The sequence below is a fragment of the Etheostoma spectabile genome, chromosome 7 (assembly GCF_008692095.1).
Source record: "Etheostoma spectabile isolate EspeVRDwgs_2016 chromosome 7, UIUC_Espe_1.0, whole genome shotgun sequence".
Lineage (NCBI taxonomy): Eukaryota > Metazoa > Chordata > Actinopteri > Perciformes > Percidae > Etheostoma > Etheostoma spectabile.
In genome coordinates, this window is record NC_045739.1 from 9,813,091 (window position 1) to 9,834,628 (window position 21,538).

Sequence of the window (21,538 nt, forward strand, 5' to 3'; positions counted from 1 at the left end):
TTTTTTACACCTGTAAAAGGAGTTTAACTTTACATTCCATTACGGCAATGATGCATACTACGTAATAAGACTTCATATGTTTCCAGTTACATATGCTGATGTCACTCTTTTCACTAGCGCCTTTCAACTCTACAGTATGTCTCCACCACTACTACCAACCATTTCAGATCAACATGGAAGCCATTAGGAAGCTACTAATCAAATTGCCAGAAAGCCTTTGTCACTATTTATTTCTGGCTAGAGATTGAATGGGTTACATGGCAAGATATATTGCAAACTGTCACAATGCATTCAAGTTTCCACCACAACTCTCAAGTACATTTTACATGAGTCATTAACCTCTATGGAAATAGTAGAGCATTGTGGGTAACATTAACATATACATAATTTAAAGATACTGTGAAAATGCACAAGGTGTTCTGTCAGTTCAGATGGATTTAATTGAAATGATAACCTTGAGGAAATATTTCTCTCTCTGCAGCTGTTGGTGTTTTGTGTGTATCAGAGATTCGGCATGTCTTAATCATTTTTCCTCATGTCAAGCTTTGCTTAGGTACTGACATCTGGGCATTTATAGCACTGGCAAGTAATGGCTGCTGGCTGAGGTTTAGCATACTTCAAGCCATACCTTGGAGGGCTAAGCAGGGGTTTGTTCAAACAGACTGATAGTCATGCTTTAATTTGAGCTAAATCCTGAGACAAGCCAAAAGTTCCTCAATTTGGACTGAGCTGGCTGAGGTCCCGTTTACACGTACATGGTTATTTTGACAAACGGAGACATTTCCCTTTGTTTGTTCCCTTTGTTTACACGCAAATGGAGAATTCGCTCTCTGAAAACGAGTCTTTCTAAAATCAGAGATGATTGAAATCTTTGCTTACACGTAAATTGAGACAAACTGAGGTTTGAGCAACCAAGGAAGTGAGGACGAGAAGAGAGAGGAAAGGATTTGTTGCTGTTGCTATTTTCGGGATTCTGATTGGTTAACATGGGCTTGAGCTTCTCATTACACTGCCCCCTACAGGTTTGGCATGCTCTTGACGGCATTGGTGGCATACAGTATACACAAGTACAGGGTAACCAAACACTTTTCTGAAAACTGACAGGTGTGCACAATTTTATTTGTGAAACCAGAAAGGTTCAAATGTCCGTTTATGAAACTAGCCGCCCACGTGTAAACGTAGTCTGAGGAAACAATATATTTATTGTGCAAAGGTAATTTGTTTTAGCAGATTTCTTTTACTGTCAAAACAGCCAAAGTGTGCAATGTCCTTGTAGTCAGAAAACGACTGTGTGGATTCAGACATATAAATCCGATGTGTTTCTTTGTCAACTGACATGGCAAATGAGTACGGTTTAACCTAACACTTTTGACTGACCAATTTACAATCTATTTGCATTACATTGTACGAGTGTTGCTTTTATTGTGTCCAGCTTCTGTATTCCACCCCATTGAGGAAATAAATCCTAAGATTTTAAATAGCTTTTTTTTTTACCATAATTGTAACAAAGATGTAGTTACTTTATGTTGGCCGTGTGTCGGGTATAAAATCGCTCTTAATGGAATGAAAAGTCATACACATCCTCCCTACTCCTCTCTTCTCATTATGGTGTCAATCACTGTGCCATCCCCACAACTGTATAATATAACAATAAATATATTTATGGAAAGACATACTATTTGACTGTAAATATGTCTTGGCCAACACTCAAATACATGGGTATGCCAGTTGAGCACCATATGCAACTAATTATGACCTCTTTTTTGTGTGTTTTAACAAGAAAGTGAGGGAGGAGAGGAGAGATAGGAGACAACGTTTTACTAAGCAGTAACTTGCAATGTCTCACTTGTGCATTAATACACAACTCTATCTATCTATCTATATATACACATAGTTACACAAATTACACTTGTGTAACTGTTATCAAGCAGCTTAGCATGCAAGAAAGATGTTGCAACAAACAAAAGCTAACCAACACTTAGTTTAAATGCAAATACTGTTTCAGATTTACCCTGACAACGTTCCAAATCTCACTCCACCTCAATGAGAACACTTTGTTCTTGTGTTAAATTACTGGTACTGGCAGGGAGATACTGCTGTGGTTATGAAATGAAGCCAAACATTTCTGGGAATGGATCAGGATAAGGATAAAGACACACTACCTCTATACTACTACATTACATGTTTCTTTGCAAAAACTAACCAGTCAAACATTATTAATATTACAAACTCAATTTTGAGACTTATTTGGGGGCTGATTGAGTTGTCCTTGGTCTTAAGAAACAAAAGCCTTAAGGGTGAGCAATAAATCAATGCAGACCTTGGTTCCCCTGAGCTATTCAGCCACTTGGGGTGTAAAACGCTCAAAAGCAGTGAGCACTTGAAAGTCTGGAGCTACGGACAGTTTCTGCCCAGCAATTATCCTGTCTGCGTGCCTTCTAAACACTGCATACCAGATATGTTTGGGCCTCTTCAGCAACAGCCCCACTTATGGAGACACAGATGCTAATGACACCATATTTTCAGAGCTGCAGAGACAGAGGGCCTCTGGCCATCACTTCTAAAACACATGCCACACAGCCTGCACCACCCACACCACACAGACCTGTTATTGATGACCATTGACAGCTCTCCTCTTCACTCGACTCAGGGTGGCCGCCATAGACCAGAAAGCAGTAAATACATCTTGTCAAGGTAACGCAACTTACTCATAACTGCTTATCAGTTATCTAAACTTGTCTTGTTAGTGAGGATAGATATTTTATAAAAATGTGTTCATATATTGACATATTATCTGTCTAAGTGCTGTCTAAGACTTTGTGTTTCTTTTTTTGGGCTGTTGCTCAGTAAGGAGCAGACTGACAAGCACCTGTCACATGGATTGATGAGTCCAGCTGGTGAGCAAGAGGTGGGTTAAGAGACACAGGAGCAGGACACATTAAATCTGATGGCCAAGACGAGAGGGGTGTGGTTGAGGCCCGAGCAGAAGGTTTGAAGGTGATAGAAAGATGAGGTAAGATAGAGGGGTAGAAGAGAGGGAGGGGTGATCATTGAGGGAGAAGGTGACAGGAAGTGACTCTACCTTGGATACCTTCAAGGTGACTCAGTTTGACAGAACATTCCCAAGGGTTTACTGCAAAGAGGGAGGGAGAGAGGAAGAGGGAGAGAGGGATAGAGAGAGAGAGAGAGAGAGAGAGAGAGAGAGAGAGAGAGAGAGAGAATTTCAAGGTGCAAAAGCTCTTTGCAGATGTCCAAATACGCAGTAAATCACTCTAAGGACCTAAAGGTACTCAAATGCTTTTTGACTGAATCTGTCTCCCAGCCCAGCGGCTCAGGAATGACTAAAACATTAACAGGAGTCTTCGGGGTAGCAGCAGCAGCCTACCCATCCCCCACTAGTGCCTGCACAATCCCAGGGCTGTGCAAACATAAGGCCAATCCAAAATGGCCTCCATTCAGATGTCCAAATGCACGTTTTGTTTGAAACCAAGGGAATGCTTGACTAGACGATAGGCTTGTTCACAAACTATATATTTAGTTGTGTGTCCCCATTCTCATGAGTCATAAAGTTGCCCCTGGCATTTCTGTAGAGAAGTCTGTGTGTCAAGTTACAGGTGTTCTTTTTAACACGGTAGCTTGAAGAAAAAAAAAAAGGTTTATGACTTCTTCTATGGAGGGCTGAGGAAACAGAAGTGACAATGCGCTTAAAAAACAAGTTTAAACGTAGTATATAATTGCCTTAATAGCACAATAACACATAGCCCCATACAGCGTGCTATGCAACCATACTTCTGCAATCAATATACTTTTCTGCAAACACCTGCCGACAAAAGTTGCAAGCCTTTAATCACACCGACAATCAAAGTGCTGAGAGGCGGGAAACAAATTAAATGTGAATGAAAACAAACAAAGCAATATTTAATTTAACATGTTCTATTATTAACGAAGAAGCATTACAACGAATATAAATCATAAAAAATTGAGGCTACTTCCAAAACTTCATCATTAGTGGCCTGGAATCATTACTTGGTTTAAGTTTTACTTCTTTGGTTTAGAATTAAAAAGGAAAAAAACAAAACCATTTGGTGAATGTTCAGTAAGAAGTTTAATGCAGCACCATTAGTCAAATGTGCAATAACATTAATGTATCTATTTCTTATTGCTCATAAATGGGCCAAGTAGTGAAATGAGTAGTAGTGAAATGAATGAAATTCTTTTAACAGTTTTATGAGTACAAAATTACAACTCCACATTTTAAATTCATTGAACTGTAACAAGCAAGCTTACTTTGGAGAATGAATAAATGTTCTTTTAATGTACGCTGTTTAAACTTTTTGAATGCATTAACATTACGGTGTTATAGTCTTAACATTTCTTTTTTTTCCAGACATCATCCTATAGATAAGACCATTTTCACACCATCCCTCATATTGAAATCCTCAATTTCAATCCATTGACCTCTAAATAGAAAATGACTGACATGACTTAATGCTAATGAAGAGAACATTAATAGCGGATATAAACCAGAGTGATTATAATTACAGCAAAGCTTCACAAAACTAAATACCAGCTCAAATAATTAAAATAGTAGTAATAATTTCAACAATGATTCATAGATTACACAGATATGCTTAATTAGCAACTTGCTTTAAAGATCTTCTGATAGAAGGACAGAAACAATATTGGCACAAAAGGAAGAAATGGAGGTCTAAAGAGGCAGGACTGTCTGTGGCTTTCTGTTGCCTTCATGTGTGTGCTCGACTGCCCCCTGGCAGATGCAGCTGTCACTGCACCAATATTTTACTAGAAAGGAAAACCACTCCCTACAATGGAAAACCCCAGAAAAATGGTCCTGCGTCTAACAAATTTGTCATATACCCTCTAATTTATGCCATCTGCATTGTTGGGGGCTTAATGTCAATGAGAGGCACTGCAAATGTCTGAGGATTTAGGAATGATGCAAGGAAGCGCATCATCTGAAACTCCCAGAGGTTTATCACTTCTTTTAAATCTTTAAAACACACAAGTGAAAAGAAAGAGCTTCTGAATACAAACATGGGATAGCCTACAATAGTATTCACAGCTTTGCAAAAGTATACACCCTTTGGTAGCCTATCTTGCAAAAATTGCAATTACAACTAACTGCAACCTAGAAAAATGAGTAAGTAAAGTAATGGCATATTTTCTGGTCTTTGGTCTTCTGCATTAACACATTATGGTAATCAACCGTTTCATTAAGACATTTTGGCAATGTTTAAAAGCCAAAAAAGATAATTGCTGATGAACAGTCACACAATATGCATGGAGAATCGTTTCCATCTGAGCAGGGGACTACTGTGTATCAAATGTACTGTACATGGCGGGGGGACATGCCAAGTAACATTTAATGAGTAAAAAGATGCTAATCAAATGATCAATAAACAAAGCAAAGTATAAGGAATGAGGAGGGACACATGATGGACTAAATGTATAACAAAACCTAAAATGCTCAGTAATCCAGCACTGCAAAGTTAATACCTAGTTTTTAAACAATGGCACTGAGAGGGTAGAAAATCTTAAAACACAGCTGGACAGTATATCTTTGAGACAGTCCATTTTACATTAAGCCTGCATGTTCACTGGCTAGCTATAATGCAGAAATGTTAGGCTATATGTGTTGTTAAACTACCCTCTGTCAGAAACACATGCTGTGTGACTGAACTGCAGAGTAGCCCACCACTGATGTGGGAATAGATACTGCATCACAGTACCTCAGTTTAACTAAGGGTGGCAGCACAGCCCCTGTCACAAGACTTTGCTAACTGGGATCACTGCCAGAGTATCTTTAATGTCTCCACCTAAACCACCAGGACCACAGAGAACCACATTGACCAGTAACTTTGGTGAATGAAGCGAACGTTGTGGCAGTTCTAGATGAACATTATTAGTTCATAAATTCATCAGAACTAGAACTATTAGCTCTATATACATTCAATCAATAGCCCACTCTATCTTTGCCAATTATAAGTGGGAAACACAGCGTTGACATTTTTTACTCCTTAAGGACTGCTTTGTGCTCAGTAACAACTTCCCCTGATAAATGAACACATGGCAGAATATTCTAGAGGGGCCACTGCAGATGAACGTGCAGCACTGCATCCATTTTGGAGTGCTTAAAGTCTGCTCTGTGCAGGATGACATCACTCAACCAAGACCACTGGAGCAGAACCAGAGCCTGTAAGGCTATTCAAATTAATTAACAAATGACCTTAGATTAAAAGGGTAGTCATAGATCAGACAATGAAGGCATTTGTCAATTCAATAGGCAAGTGTACTCTCACACGATGTCTTTATATAATTTCTCTGTGCTATAAGCCCACTCTTGGTTACACTGAAATGAATATACATACACTGTATTATACAGAAGGTAATATAAAAAAACAGGGTATAAAGTATAATTCATAGAATTCTTCTCAACCATTTCAATGAATCTGCCCTGTATTAAAATGCCTTTGGATATAAAAGCAACACCGGTTGTTTTTCTTTTTGGGGAGGAAAATCCACAGTAAAGAAGCAACCAGGAATCATGTCACAGTGCTGTCTGATAAAGTGTGAAATAAGCGTCAGGCCAGATGTTTTTTTTCTTTTATTTCAAGTACAGACTATATCTGAACCATCTCAGAGAGACAAGTCAATCTCAAGGTTCGCTAATACAGTCCCATGGACAGGGGATAAATCCCTGGTAGGCAACAAAAAGCAGATCAATAAAGAAAGCATGTAAACAAACCCCAGTGGAAATGAAGTTAAGATGGATGGAGAGTGGGGTAGTAACGGTGACCAGCAGTGCTTCAAATGAAGCACATGGACAGGGACTGAAAGAAAAATAAAAGGGCAGAAAGGCAGGGGGGCCGTCAGGGTAGGGAGCAGTGGAAGATGCGTGGCCATGAAAGATAGAAAGGAACAGAGAAAGAGGGAGCTCGTGAGGGAGATGGGGGAAACGAGAAAATGGGAGAGAGAAAAACGGTAGTGTAGAAGTGATTTATGCTAGTTGTATAATTTTCTACACTGCTGCTCCCCCCGTCTTCCCCTACGGCCCTCCTTTCCTCCTCAATATCCAACCCTCCCACCAGGGTGTGCTCCTCCTCACTGTCACACCAAGGAACAGTCCCCGGCCACACCAGCCAGTGATTAAGATTCTGCCGTGATGCGACTGCAGCACTTCGCAAATGGAAGACTGGACATAATTTCCCTAAAATGCTGTTTTTTATCACCTATTTCCCCTTCATCAGCTTGCCGCACACGATTGATAGCTGATGGCACCTCTGACAACTTAACGTTTTTATGGCTAGATTTATGGGCTATCTGCTCCTCTCCTTTTACAGCTCAAACTCTGTAAAAATGCTTATTTCTCAGATAAGGAAAGGGAGGGTGTGTGTCTATGTGTATGGAATGGTATCACACCCAGCTAAATGTATGTATGAGAGAGAAGGACCCACCTCACTGCATTGCAGTCCAGATCAGTGCTAGGCTTCGAAGGATTTTTAACGACTAAAATTACGTCTGCATAAAACCATGGATTAAATAATACTTCTCACAACTTGGATAGCATGCAACCCAACTCTCATCACCTTCTCAGCAGCAAACAGTTGCCATCATCCTCCTTTAAGGGAATAGTAAACACTTAAAACGGACAGTCATACGATATGTGTATTATTTTGGAGACTCTTAAGTCACAGATATAGGCACATCAAGGCAACCTTTTATGTATTTTTTTAACCATAGACCAGACACATGATAGTGTAAGGGATCAACATAAAACACATTGATGAAAGACACATGCCCCGTTAGCATGTGTATGTATGCTGATTGATTGTGAGGGGAAAAATGTATGAGAATACATTATCACTCTCAAGTTATTTAGCTAATTGCAGTGACAGTAAGATAGGTGAGCTTTGATGGCAGTGAACACCTGGGTGAAAACTACCTTGTTGAGTATTTGTGTGCATCAGTGTTTGCACATGTTGATGCAAGTAAGAGGTTTTCAGTGTACTGGGGGACTGCTGGACTTACTGGAAACCTGCAGTGGAAGTGTGGCCACTGCAGGTTTCCCCTCCCTCCCTGGTCAGATTTACAGCCAGTTCGGGCTCCCAGTTAGCCTTCTCCTCTCCTACACTGATGAGCCTGGCAGATCCCAGACAGACGCCCCAAGGGACTGGAGTATGACAGGGTATGGGGGAGGGGAGGGAAGGCGAAACAGAGAGACATGAAGAGTAAGGAGGAGAGAGAAGGAGCGCAAGTGAGAACCAGTCTGATGAGATCAGTGATTCATAGACACCCAGGAAGACACACCCTGGAATGGGGTAATACCACACATGTTTTAACTAGGCTGGCCCATAATTAATTAGGGTTACCAAGACTACAAGATGCACCTTAGGGGGAGAGGTGCATGTTGTTAGATGCAGACCATATGTGTGTGTGTGTGTGTGTGTGTGTGGGGGGGGTATGCGACAGTATGCTGGTCCCTTAGTGGAGAAGACCAATTTGTTGAGTAAAGAAAACCAGCACATTTTATGACTGCATATTTCCATATCATGTTGCTCTGAATTTCCCTACACTCTTTGGTATCTGCAGTTGAGGGTGTCAGTGGATGTTTTATGACATAAAATATGTAACTGGAAAAAGTGCAGCTCTGATGTGCTTAAATACAGCCATCCTCCCAGTGCAATAAACCCAGTATGGTGCTAACTTCTTCCAGAATAAACCATTGTGCCTTATGCTTCATTACAGGAGATAAATACAGTAATTACTGTGCACTGTATGAGAAAGCAGGCTGGTCCTCATTTACAACAAGAAGTGAATTACATACCATCATCTTTGTTTATAAAGGTCTACTAATAAAGCTGCCTTAGTATATCACATCTCTTCTAAAATGTAAAGCTACCAGACCATATGTTAGGCTTAGCTAACTCTAAATACTGCACAGATAAATATTCAATTGGAAAAGACTGCCTTCAAATGATATCGATGGAATAAATTAGGTCTACAAAAAAAAAAACTAGAACGTCTCATCCCACTGGGATTTTAAGTTTCTGATGCTGTTGTTGTGCATCTTTTGTTTTTTTCCTGCTGCACTTAGGTCTTTTTTTGCAATACAAATCTTGATCCCACTTACATTACCCGATAACATAAAAGTTATACTGTATGTCTGCATCACACCCACATTCATGATTCACATTATAGTGAAGTAGTGTACTCATGAGTAAAACCTTGTAGTTCTTCACCTAAACATTGAGTGTGTCAAAGACATTGTACTTCAATAACCTTTTCCCATGCAGTCCAAAACAGCCCTCAGCTCAGCCCTGATTTTAATTGCTTAATTGCTTATTTCCCGTGATTACTGTTGCTTTCTGTCTTAAGCTTTATAGGGTTGCAATGAACAGGTATGGTTAAAAATTGTGGCTTTGGAAAACGGACATAGCTCATGTTGTTTCAATTAAATTTAGGGCATAATGCATCACGGTTTGGTTGACAGAGTCAGACTACTCATTTTCATTTACCGAAAGCAAGATAGGATTATGTACAGGAGGCCAGAGGATGATGTGAACGAGGCTGTTACAACTTTACTCAGCACCTGGGAGGTCCTTTAGGTTTGTCATCACCTGGTTTCCAAACAGCATCAGCCTGTTGACAGCATACTGTGAAATTCTGGACATATGTGTAGTACTGAAATACTTTCAGAACTACCAGGTAACATGACCTCAGTGCAGTAAAAAAACTGTTTCATCATCTAAATACAATTTAATAGAAGCCTATTAATCACACAATAAAGCGTGGTCTCTTCTAAAAGGCCACAAACTGAGTTATTCTTTGAAAAATGGTCTCTTTCTGATTAAGCAATCACATTGCAAGCATACGTTGCCCAGTTTCATAAATCACTTCAAACATACATGGCATTTGATTAGAACCCATTAGCAATGAGCAACAGTGTGTGTATGATGTGCATGTAGGAAGGGAGGCCTGTGCATGTGTCTCATCTCACATTTTCCATGGTCGGCTCTTTAGGATGTTCCTCATTAGTGTGAATATTAATGCGACCAGAAAGGGGGGAAGCAGGGAAGAAAAATGTAAAAGGAATTTGGAAGAGCTTTTTAAAGGGGCCATTTCATCAGAATCGTTATTTTTTTGCGGTTCTCTGAAGGCTCGTAACTGGCGGTCTATGAAGAGAGACGTGCCGCAGCGGAGCTTAATTTAAAACCAGAAAGGTCACTGTGCTAAGAAAGGTCCACGGCTCAGCCAAAAATATAAAATGTGGAGGAGAAAGCGAAAGCCGTGGGGGAGGAGGAGTAGGCCAAGAAAGAAAGCAGAATAAAAGGAGATCAGAGGATGCCGACTGAGAAGGGGGGACCCAGGCGGGAGGAAATACAATCAAGTAATTTGGAAAGACAGTGTTATGGAAGAGAGTACAAAAATCAAAAAATACGACAGATAGAGGGAAACAGAGAACAATGAACTAAGTTGGAATTGAACTGGAACAGGCCTAGCATCAAACAGATGCAAGAGGTTTTTTCTTTACTTTAATGATGTTTTTGCAAGTAATTTGTTATAATGGCCAACAATTTCAAGGAAAAACACTGCATCCATACACAGTGAAGGATTGCCAATCTGTCCGACAATCTGTGTTGGCAGAAACACAACCCTCCCCAAGCCTTTGCTGAATTAGGCTCCCTGTGCTTGGTACTGGACCAGAGTACTAATGGTCAGATGGGAAATTAGCATTGCCATATGCAACTCAGCACAAATTACATACAACTTTGAAAACAACATTTCTTCCTAGATCAGTCTGCTTATTTAAATTGATGATGATATACAGTAACTTAATTTGGCTGAGAAATGCATGTCATTGTGTTAGACTTGGCATTGTTAACAACAGTAAAGTGTTCCGCAATGAAGTTGCCCCCCCAAACTCCACCTTACGTTCCACAAACTAACATCCCTGTCTTCAATCACTTGTTTATCTATCAGCTCACTTTAATTGTCCGCTGGGTTTTTGACTGCACCACATTACATTAAAGCACACAGGAGCCTCATGGCAGCAGCACGACAGCCTCTGATGTAAAGCCTCACGCTTTGCACAGATAAGACAGGTTCAATTTTAATGTTTCTAGCACACCGAGACGCACCAGGCTCACTTGTAAAACAGAATGCCCCCTTCGCTTGTAAACGCAGCAGCCCAAGAGGAAGCAAGACATGGGGGTTGGGCCGGCTGAGGTGGGACTGAATTAATAAGGAAGAGAGGAATTCCACTTGTCCAACTCCTGCAATCCATCCAGAGGATCAATTTCTTCTCTCAAATTCCCAATCCATTCCCCATCTCTTTTAAAAACTAATACCCAATTCCAATCACAGCTGCAGTAAAGCATATCTTGTAAAAGGTCATAGTGTGACCTTTGAGTTTTCTAAATTGGATGCTGGTTGGCCCACTTTCCTTTGAAATACTGCGCAGCCTGAAATAAAAACTGCCCTGTACACAATCACACCACCAGTGGGACCTGCATCCAGCCCATCAGTAGGTGTTCATTTTGATGTGAAGTGTCACAGCACAGAGTTTAACAAGATATTGGTTGTCTGTGTTGAGGGAAACAGGACCAGAACTCAAACCTAAACTGGAGCATGGGGACCCAGGGGTGATTTTGGGATAGGTATATCTGTGTGTGCTTGCCATAGGCAACATACAGGCATTTCGCGGAGCATCTCTCCTGCAGCCAGCCAAGGGAACTGATCAGATGGACGATCAAACACTAATCATTCCCTCACGGCCCGTTCCGAGTAAAGCTGTCATTAATTTTGTGGAATTACATCAAATCTGAGACATTCTTTATGTGGCCCACGGCCTGTAGACAGTTATACGACAGGGACTGCTGCGCTAAGCAGATGGGGCAGCTTGGCCGTGCATACTAAACACCACCGTCCCCCATTTCTCCATCTCCGCCCTCCCACTCTGCCCGCCTTCCAGGCACATTGCTCCCTCTTTCTTTGTTTTCTACCCTTCTAATGCCTTTCCTTGACTATATCACACAGCCCTCACTGATGTCACAACTCACCCCCCACAGTGATAGGCACTAGTTAACTCAAAAATGCAGATTGCTTTAAACATAATATATCCTTAACAGAAGAAAAAATATTTCTAAAAGCTCTTTCACACACAAGACACATCTCGGTTAATTTAGTGTGATGAGAAAATAAATAGTTTACATAGGCTACATAAATCTTTAATGTTTGTCTATTGGATGTTGACAACTTTAACAGTTTACTTGCCTACACACAACAGAAGGTCATAATCCCATTTGAGGTTTCCTTGGCAACTGATTACTGCTGAAGGCAAGTTACAATTTATGACTAGTGACACATACCTGCCATTCCCTTTGAATCAGACATGTGGTAAGCTATATTCAGACAGAGCACCTCAGGTAATAAAACTGCAGTAGCACTCAGGGGCTATACCATTTTCTTATATTGCGAGGCATTCCAAGCCAGGCTGCTAGAAATCAGCAGACGACAGGGATTAAATTTGTGTGGATTAAATTTGTGTTCTGCATCAGATAAATAAACAGCATGCAGAGGCTTTTGTGCCAGAGCAGTTGATAGACAGGTGTTTTTCCGCCTAATTGTTAATATTTGTCCAGTTTACACTTGTACAGACATTACATTTGTGTGTGTGTGTGCATGTGTGTGCGTGTGTGTGTGTGTGTGTGTGTGTGTGTGTCCTATATGTGCATGGGTGTGCATGTGTTGGGGGTGGGGGGTTATGACAGACAGAGGAGCCATAACAGCAGGCAGCCAGGTCAAGATCAAGCAGTTTCATGGACAATCCACTTTCAGTCTAGTCTCTATTAGGGTGAAGCCTCACATTCCTACCGCACAGCCATCTTCACACAACAGTGAGGCTTCAAAGTCAAGGCTAACTGAGGTCTGCCTGTTTTATAAAAAAAATTAAAAAAAAGTACCACAAAATACCAAACAATTAGCAAAACAAGTACAAAGCCAGTCAATAATAAATAATGGATTTATATAGAGGTATTTTACATTCATGCATATCTGCTTTTTATACTGGTTAATTGACATCATGATTTATTTATTTTTTATAAAACCGAAGCGAGACATCCATTTTGAATGTTCGGAATGTATAGTTGCTACATAATCAAATTACCGGTAAGAACATTTGTTATATTTTCTTTTCCTAACATCCTAGCCTAAAACACACATGCAAGCTAGTCATTGCAGTACAACATGTTTAATTATCCTACTGCATAGAAAGCCACTACTTCCAGCATCACTTTGCTCACACAGGCTCAGCACACTATTAATCCACTTAAACACAATTTATAGGGTCTCAACATCGACTGTCCGTCGGCATAAAATTACATGAAGCGTCCTTATAGTGTCTTCAACAGACTAAATTAGCCAAACTGGACTTACTAATTGAGGAGGAGTAAAGTACTGTGTGACTGGATTGACTCATCAATGAGCAGAGATAAATAAGCAGGCTATGGGAAGGACATCAATAACTATAATAATACAGGATGTACATTATTTAAGCAGCGGTTCCTGAGGCATGATCACCTTAAATACTTAAATTTCCACTTATATGATCTAGGTTTCTGCTTTTTTGTAGTCCCAGGAAGGCAACTGATTGTCCTTAGTTTACTGCAAAGATATTGAAGTGATATGTTTCCTTATCCTGGGGTTATATCATCTACCTATTCATACACTTTGCTGTTCTGTTGTAATATTTGTAAAACCTTAATTGGCTTAAAAGGCTTAATTAATGCAGGTTTGAAGAGATGTTGGCCTTCATAGCATTTAACTTATATTTAGGATCTCATGCCGCAGCCTAATTAAATACTATATTTCTCAAATCTAATCTAATGTCTCTCCTACATTATGGAAAGCAATGTGCATCAAGATTACTTCAGAAGGCCATGGGCCAGTCTTTGGAGATTAAAGGACATGCACTGTGTGTTATACATGGTTTAGAAATATGGTCTGCATGTGACCAACTGAATGTAAGGCATTGGGTTTTTAAGATGGTATACTGCCATCTGCTGTCTGGTGCTGTAACATCACCAGGCTGTTTCATTTGTACCCACACGTTACAAGGCACCCTATGGGAGATAGGTGTCTCTCAAACCTAGGATGACTGTGTTTTAATAAAACCCGGAACATGAATTGATGTCAGAAAGATCTGTTCCGCATACAGGTAACTCTGTAATCCTGCTTAATTGGCCTCTGCAGGACATTGATTCCACATATCAGCTAAATCTAATGGAGAACTATAAAATTAAATCAAGATAATATGGAGGTTGCAAAGAACATATAGTATTTTACTTACATTTAAATTACATATCCTTTATAGTGTGCATTGTCTAAATAATCCGTTATGTTTAGCCTATGAGATGGGCAGTTGCAATTGAACAATGAATCACAACAGAAATTGAATTTAAAAGGTCCAAATTGCTCTGTCCCACTTTGCAAACATCCGTTTTGCTGTTTCACTGGCTAATCGTTTATTTACCTCATCGCACAAAAGAGATACGTACTTCCATTGGTCAATCTGAACAACTCTGTAGGACAACCACTGTCTCTTTGTGCTTTGACATCCGATGAGAAAAACAACGGCATGCGGTGCAAAGCATCATATTACGATTCCAGAGCGACCTCTGCTAGTCTGCTTTGAGCTTGGGGATTGTAGTTTGAAGTGCGGCGTTTCATCGTAATTTTGTCGACGTGGTGAACCACAGCTCCCATAATTCCACGGTGTAAGTGAAGCTGTCATGCTTGTGTTTTGCTTTGGGTTTTTTTGTTATTGTTTCGGGTTAGTTGAGCAACTGAGCCCAAGGAGGAAAGCAAGTCTGTTTCGCTCACGTTTTTGTTGTTTTCTCACGCATTGTGACTCCTGTATCTGATAGATACGGCTCGTGTAGATAAAGAAGTTTACAAAGTGAGGGTGATAAAGGTAAGCGAGATACCCGAGGCAGTCGAGAGATAATGTGCGCAGATGTCTTTTGCAGTTAACAAAGCCTGTTGTTTTCTTGCCTTACGTGCACGCGCGGCACATTAACTAATTGGACAATGATAATTAACGAGTACATGTTCAAATCTACCTTCAATGGCTTTGTTAATTGTTTGTCTATCTAAGCTCGCATCGACGTGGATTGCGGTCTTCTCGACATGTGCTACTGTTGGGCCTCAAGCCTCGTGCTGTGTAATGTGAACCCTCCAAAAGCTAGCTGTATATTTTAGTCACTGATCTATAGTATTTGACGGCATCTGAAAAATGTTCTGCAGTATTAACACAAGAAAAGTGCCCTCCCTTATTCCTAAATTTAGACCGATGCTTTACTAAAAGAGAAAACTCTACACCCCTATAATTATACTGGATTATGACTGTAGCCGACCTCAGGGATAGATATAAAGTATGGGAAAGTGACAGTTAATTTACAATTGCAGCATGTACACTGTAGGTCAAAAAAGAGCTTTTATTTATTTTATATTTTTCTCTTGCACATTTTGTCATATTAGTCTGTTGAATTTCTGCCATAGGGTACATTCCTCAGTTGTGCACAAACAGTATGACCTAGTGTGGAGTTAACATGCTAACAATGAACAATGCTAACTTAATAAACAATGGTCACTGTAATTCACACATCACTCCATGTGATGTGGTTAACTGCAGGCATGAATTCCTCAAAATTGTCAGTGTATTTGCCAGTTGAGCCCTATACATGCTGGAGGCCCCATACTGTACACCTTGTACTGCATGCTTACAAGGGACGGTGTACAATAGCAATTGATGTTGACAATGACGGAAATAGCCCTTGTGACAAACATGTTATGTCATGTAATATTCACAGACTGCCAGCTATTTCACAATTAGCTTATCTAACCATGCATGTCAGCTTCTACATTGAAATTGGACCAAATGACCAAAAAAATAAAATAACGAGTTGGAACTAGGGCCAGGCTATATGGAGAAAATCAAATAAAAAAACATTTGACCAAATTACCTCATTATCGCAAATATATTGTAGAGTTGACTATAGGTGCTTTCACAAAATATTTACACAATGAGAATTTTGATAAATAATCATCAGTAATGTGGACATAATGTGGGTAGTAATAAGACAAATAATACAACAGTCTGGTAAGTTCAGAAATTGACATAACTTTACTGTAATGCAGCCTTTAAAACCAGGAAAAGACAACATGCCATATTAAAATATCCAAAATCTTGGACAATATCTACTCTCATATCACGATAGCGATATAATATCAATACATTGCCCAGCTCTAGTTGGAACTCTCTGTTTTTGTCCCTGTAGGTGCAACATAACCTGCCTTTATTGTGTTGCCATGGAAAAACCCTGGCGGGTGGAGTTCAGAAATGTGGGCTGCAGTTACTTCCCTCAGAGCAGAGTCGATTGCCACTACACACTGAGCTCACAGCACAACTGGGCCAGCAATGACTGGATAGGGCTCTTTAAGGTATTGTTAACCTGATGCCTGTAATAAAAATCAAGTGAATAAGGATGTATTTAACTGCAAAATAACAGCATTATTTCTTCTTCAGGTGGGATGGTTATCAGTGAAGGACTACCACACGTTTGTTTGGGCACTTGCACCGGCCGACAATCAAGAGGGCACAGATGTCAACTGCTGTGTGCACTTCCAGGGTACTAGTGCCCTTGTTTTCTAACTGTATTTTATTTCCCATAGTTAGGCAGAATCTAGTACAGTGCTTGGATCTGCACATAAAACCTTCAGCAGGAGATGGATGTTTCTGTAAATTGAATTGCTCTCTTGTACACAATAGGCCAGCGACTGGTGTATTGAGTGGAGGAAAATGTTAAGTTATTTCTATCTTAAAAGAGTATTTCCACAAATGTGGAAGGGAAAACTATCCTGTATAGAAGATAAATATCCCCTCAGCTTGGACAGCTTGGTTTGAATTAATTTCTTGAGGTTGAGTAATGAGGATGACAAAGACAATGGCTTTGTCAAAGCCTGCTTTGACCACGAATAGTCACTGGAGAATACAGTGCTCACTCTGTTCTGTCTATCAGTGGCAGCTGATAAGCCTGATTAAGTGTGAGAGGGACGTGCATCAGGAGTGGCATTGAACTCTAGAATAATGATTTAAAACTAACATGAACAGAATGTCATTCTACATTGGAAAAATAGTTATGGCTAAAGAAACAGCTGATGGTCCCTTATCATCAGCGATGCAGGGATTTAAAAAGAAGGTTGGTGGGCAGCACTGAACAAAGCGGGTGCTGGAAATTACAATAGGCCTACATTTGCTGTAGCTTATGTAATTCTGCCTTTGTTTTTCATCTGGTCCCTTTACTGTACAATGTGAAACAGAGAAAAAGAAAATCACTCTAAACATTAACATATACCCTGTGTGAGATAATTATAATATTAGGTTATATTAACGTTGGCTTACTTATGGGCTCGATGAAGTCACGGTCAGATTCGGCAGCAAGTGTCATAATGTCATCAGTCCTGTTTTGTTGAGGAAGAAAAATGAAAGAATTAAGACTGGATATATGGACACGTGGGGTTCAACTCAATAATCTCGAAGTCTGTTGCAAGGTTATTAATGGCACAACTAACTAGCTACCTAGCTAGTCAAGAAACCATTTGCCGGTGTTATACCCCTACTGGTTTCCACAACAACTGGTTACCGTCATAGACAGTTAAAGAAAGAAAAGGGTGTCCGTATGTTGTGTTTACCTAACAGCTGCCGCTGGGCTGCCTGTGGCACCAGATTCGTCACACAATCACAAACATATCCCTGGCGATTTTCAAATCGTTTCCCAAATCTACTGGCGCGAAAATGTTTGTCTAAGTAAGCCCCACATCACAGCCACCTACAAAAAAATAAGCTCTAGAAACAATATAACTTTGGGTCGAGGTGGTTGCGTTCTTGAGCCAACCACTTTTCTGTGACTCGTTGGCAATTGTGTATTTCGACAATATTTGACTATCGATCTGTTAAAATGTGTGTCAGTCACAATGTGTAGCTTAGTAGGTGGCTATGATGAAGTAGTAGTAGTCAATTTGTCGGTAGATGCGACCAAAGAAACGTGATAACTAACATCGGGTATTTCATAAACTAGAGCAAGGTAACCAGTTGTTGTAGATGAGCTCACAACGTGTTACCCGGTTGGTGACGTAGTTGATAAATAGGTAACTGGAAGAGATTTCTACGCACTATGATAGCTCACTGTAAACTGCGGGCTGCGTGAGATATTTGCCACAGATCGCACTCGACCCAAAGTTATATTGTTTCTAGACTTATTTTTTTTGTAGTGGCTGTGATTGGGGGCTTACTTACAAACATTTCGCGCCAGTAGATTTGGGAAACGATTTGAAAATCGCCAGGGATATGTTTTGTGTGTGTGACAAATCTGGTGCCACAGGCAGCCCAGCGGCACCTGTTAGGTACACACATACGGACACCCTTTTCTTTCTTTAACTGTCTATGACGGTAACCAGTTGTTGTGGAAACCAGTAGGGGTATAACACCGTATACGCTTAGCATTGCTGGTAACGTTACGTTAGCCTGATACTTTCTGAACCGAAAGCATGGGTAGCATCATTCGTTAACTGCATACTGTTTGCTTTTTTATTGAAACATGTAGCTTAGCTACATATTTAACTAGTGTGTATAATTAGCAGTTACCTTATTAGCGCATACACAGTATTGGAGCTATGGAAACGGCAGGCTGCTCCTCAGAGCCCCTGTCCTCAGTCACTGTTTTAATAGCTAGCTAACTATTTTTTTTGAACAATTCAGTGATTCTTTGATGTATTCCTGAACAGACAGTTTAAACTTAATATTCCCATCCAAGTTAACCCCAGTAAGACAGAAAAACACCGTACCTCACAAACGTGAGTAGGGTTATTTATTAAGAACAAAGATTGTTCAAAGTTGGCTAACCTAGCTGACGTTAGCCCTAAACAGCGCGGTTGGAGTTACCAGGGATCCTGTGCTCTTAAGTACTTTACCGGAGAATCTAAACAGGAACTCACTCGAAGTAACGGGACTTGTCGACGATATGTCAGAATGGGAAGTTTATTCCAGGTCACTGTAAAGTTCAAAACTCAGCTAAATCTTAGGAGTTTACGTAATTCCCACAGAAGACTTTGCAATCGCTGTAAAATTCAAATATGGCGCCCAACCCATTTTTTTTTCTTAACACTTACCTGTGCTGACATACCTGATTGCTTCCACTGGTGTTAATAAGCTGTACTGCAACCTTGTGCTCAAAAATCACTGTTGCTGCAATAACACAAAAGTCTTGGAATACAATTAGAATTTTCTTTTATACATTACAAAATTAAAACCATATTTGTAAACAATCGTAACTCTTTGAAGACTTGTATGAATACCAAAATACTAACTGTCAGCTGTGTTCATAAAGAGTATATTTATCTTCAAAGGTGATTAACTCTTCCAAAATAAAGATTGTTTAATATCTAAAGGTCTTTTAGCTTCCACCTTGTTCTTTGTTCACACTATACATAGCATCATTGGAAGACAGCTCATCAATGAAAATTGGGCTACTTTGAAACACAATTATCTTCACTGAAATTTATTTCAACATGTTTCCTCTTTATTCCAAACATTTTTAGCCTCCTACCTACCCAAGCCCAGCTCCCAAGAGTATGAGTTTGTATACATCGATGCTAAGGGGGAAGTGTTCTCCCGCAGCTCCAAATCACTTTCTGCCTCCAAAGCCACTTGAGGATCTGGTGACCCTTGAGGAGGAGCCCATGGAGAGGAAGGAGGCACGACATGTTGCTGGTAGTGCCCAGGGCTGAACTGCTGCAGGTAAGCACGCAAATGCCAAATAGTTTACTAGACAGGTATGAAGGAGAGTTTTCAGTTTTCCAAATGAATGATTAAACAAATGCTGGGAAATCAATACTGTTGTTTACTGCTGCACACAAAGACTAGAGCACTAATATGTTCCCCATCCACTGCACCGCTTCCTCCTGTATCTTGTCAGAGTGACTGCAGGAATGCTGCAAGCGTGCAATCTCCAGGCGCAGGAGCGGCAACAAGCAGAGGGAGAAAGAGAAGGAGGAGTACAAGAGGGCAAGGGAGGCCTGGGACAGACGACACAAGGTTAGAAAGTGATATCGCCAACTGCAGAAGAGCTGAAGCAGTCAGAGAAGGTCAAGGAGATGGAGATGGAGCAGAAGGTGGTGTATAGAGCTTAACAAATGACAGGGCAATTTATTTGACTAGGACCATTTGCCCCTTACAATTCCATACTTAGTTTCTGTATCTCCGGCCTCATTCTCTGATGAAAAGCACATCTCTTCTCAACAATGCTCTAATATAAAATTCTACAGTTATTCATTAAAATGTCTTGGTTTTATATTAAAATGCTAACGTAAAAATATATTTTTTTTTTATGGATAGCCTAGTCTATGCCATGATAAATTAAATTCCTAAAAAATTAAAATGCCTTTGGTCTGTGGAGAACAGGCTTTTGGAGCACTAGCCCAGGAGAAACGTGATTTATTGGATTCAGGGAGGCGAGCAAAATGCAATCAAGAGCTGGAGCGATATCAAAACCCTGACTCAGACAACTGTAGAGAGAGAGACAGAGTTGGAAGGTGTGACATTTTCTTTCTTTTTTTCGCTTTGTCTCTTCTCCTTTTTGAGTTTTATGTGTGTCTCATAAACTTTGATCATCAGTAACTAATCTGTGTGTGTGCAGGATGAAGGAGAGAGCAAAGAGAGCAGGAGCTCAGAGAAAAGAAGAGGAGTGTGAGAGAAAGAGCCTGCGGTAGTTATAATTCAGAACATGCTGTATATCTTATAACTTGTGTCTCTGTTGTTCCACATCTCACCTTTCATCATGTCTTTCTTTTAGACCAAGCTGGAACAGACAGAAAGTGAACTCCGAAGTCTGTGTAAGGAGTTCCAATTCCTGAGGAATTCGTTGGCCCAGAGAGACACAAGTGTCCTGCAGCTTCAAAACAGCATCACCACCCTCACCCAAAACCACCACTGCCCACAGGAAAGAGGTCAAACAAGATTACTTGCGTTTAATTCAGCACCTTCTATCAATGGAGAAGTATTTGCACCTGACACCAGATTTATCTGGGGCAAACAAATGACTCAATTACTGGAGATCCGATGTTGTTTTCTATTATACCTTTTCTTTGTGATTTAATCTTACATATGGATGTAGTTTTTCAATATGCTTAGCTTTAATAAGAGTTATATGTCAGCACATCCTAAAACTTTGCATTGCAAATTCATTATTAGTTATTAGACTGCATTCTATGGGAATCACCTACAGTTACATAATGTAGCCAGTACACACTTTCATGTCCTTCATGGCCAGGCAGAGAACAGGGCCACACTGAAGGAGCGAGCCTGCGGGAGCATCTGAACGCGAGCGAGCGTGCTGCAGAGGGCTTGAAGAGTGATCTAAGTGCCATGGTGGTCCAGAGGGATCACGGGCAGAGCGCTTTG

At 40.3% G+C, this 21,538-nt stretch overlaps 1 protein-coding gene and 1 long non-coding RNA gene across 2 annotated transcripts in view; one reads left to right on the forward strand and one right to left on the reverse strand.

Moving 5' to 3' along the window:
• Positions 1 to 17,507, reverse strand: part of LOC116692659 (uncharacterized) — a 36,711-nt gene extending 19,204 nt beyond the window's left edge. Inside the window, exons 1-2 of the long non-coding RNA XR_004332745.1 lie at positions 17,483 to 17,507; positions 8,057 to 8,191 (exon numbers count right to left, since the gene is read on the reverse strand). This is a non-coding gene — a long non-coding RNA (uncharacterized LOC116692659). The remainder of the gene's footprint in view (positions 1 to 8,056; positions 8,192 to 17,482) is intronic.
• Positions 14,781 to 21,538, forward strand: part of calcoco1a (calcium binding and coiled-coil domain 1a) — a 14,243-nt gene continuing 7,485 nt past the window's right edge. Inside the window, exons 1-3 of the mRNA XM_032521104.1 lie at positions 14,781 to 14,992; positions 16,359 to 16,521; positions 16,607 to 16,709. Of these exons, the coding sequence (XP_032376995.1) occupies positions 16,390 to 16,521; positions 16,607 to 16,709 (235 nt within the window). The 5' untranslated portion in view covers positions 14,781 to 14,992; positions 16,359 to 16,389. The remainder of the gene's footprint in view (positions 14,993 to 16,358; positions 16,522 to 16,606; positions 16,710 to 21,538) is intronic.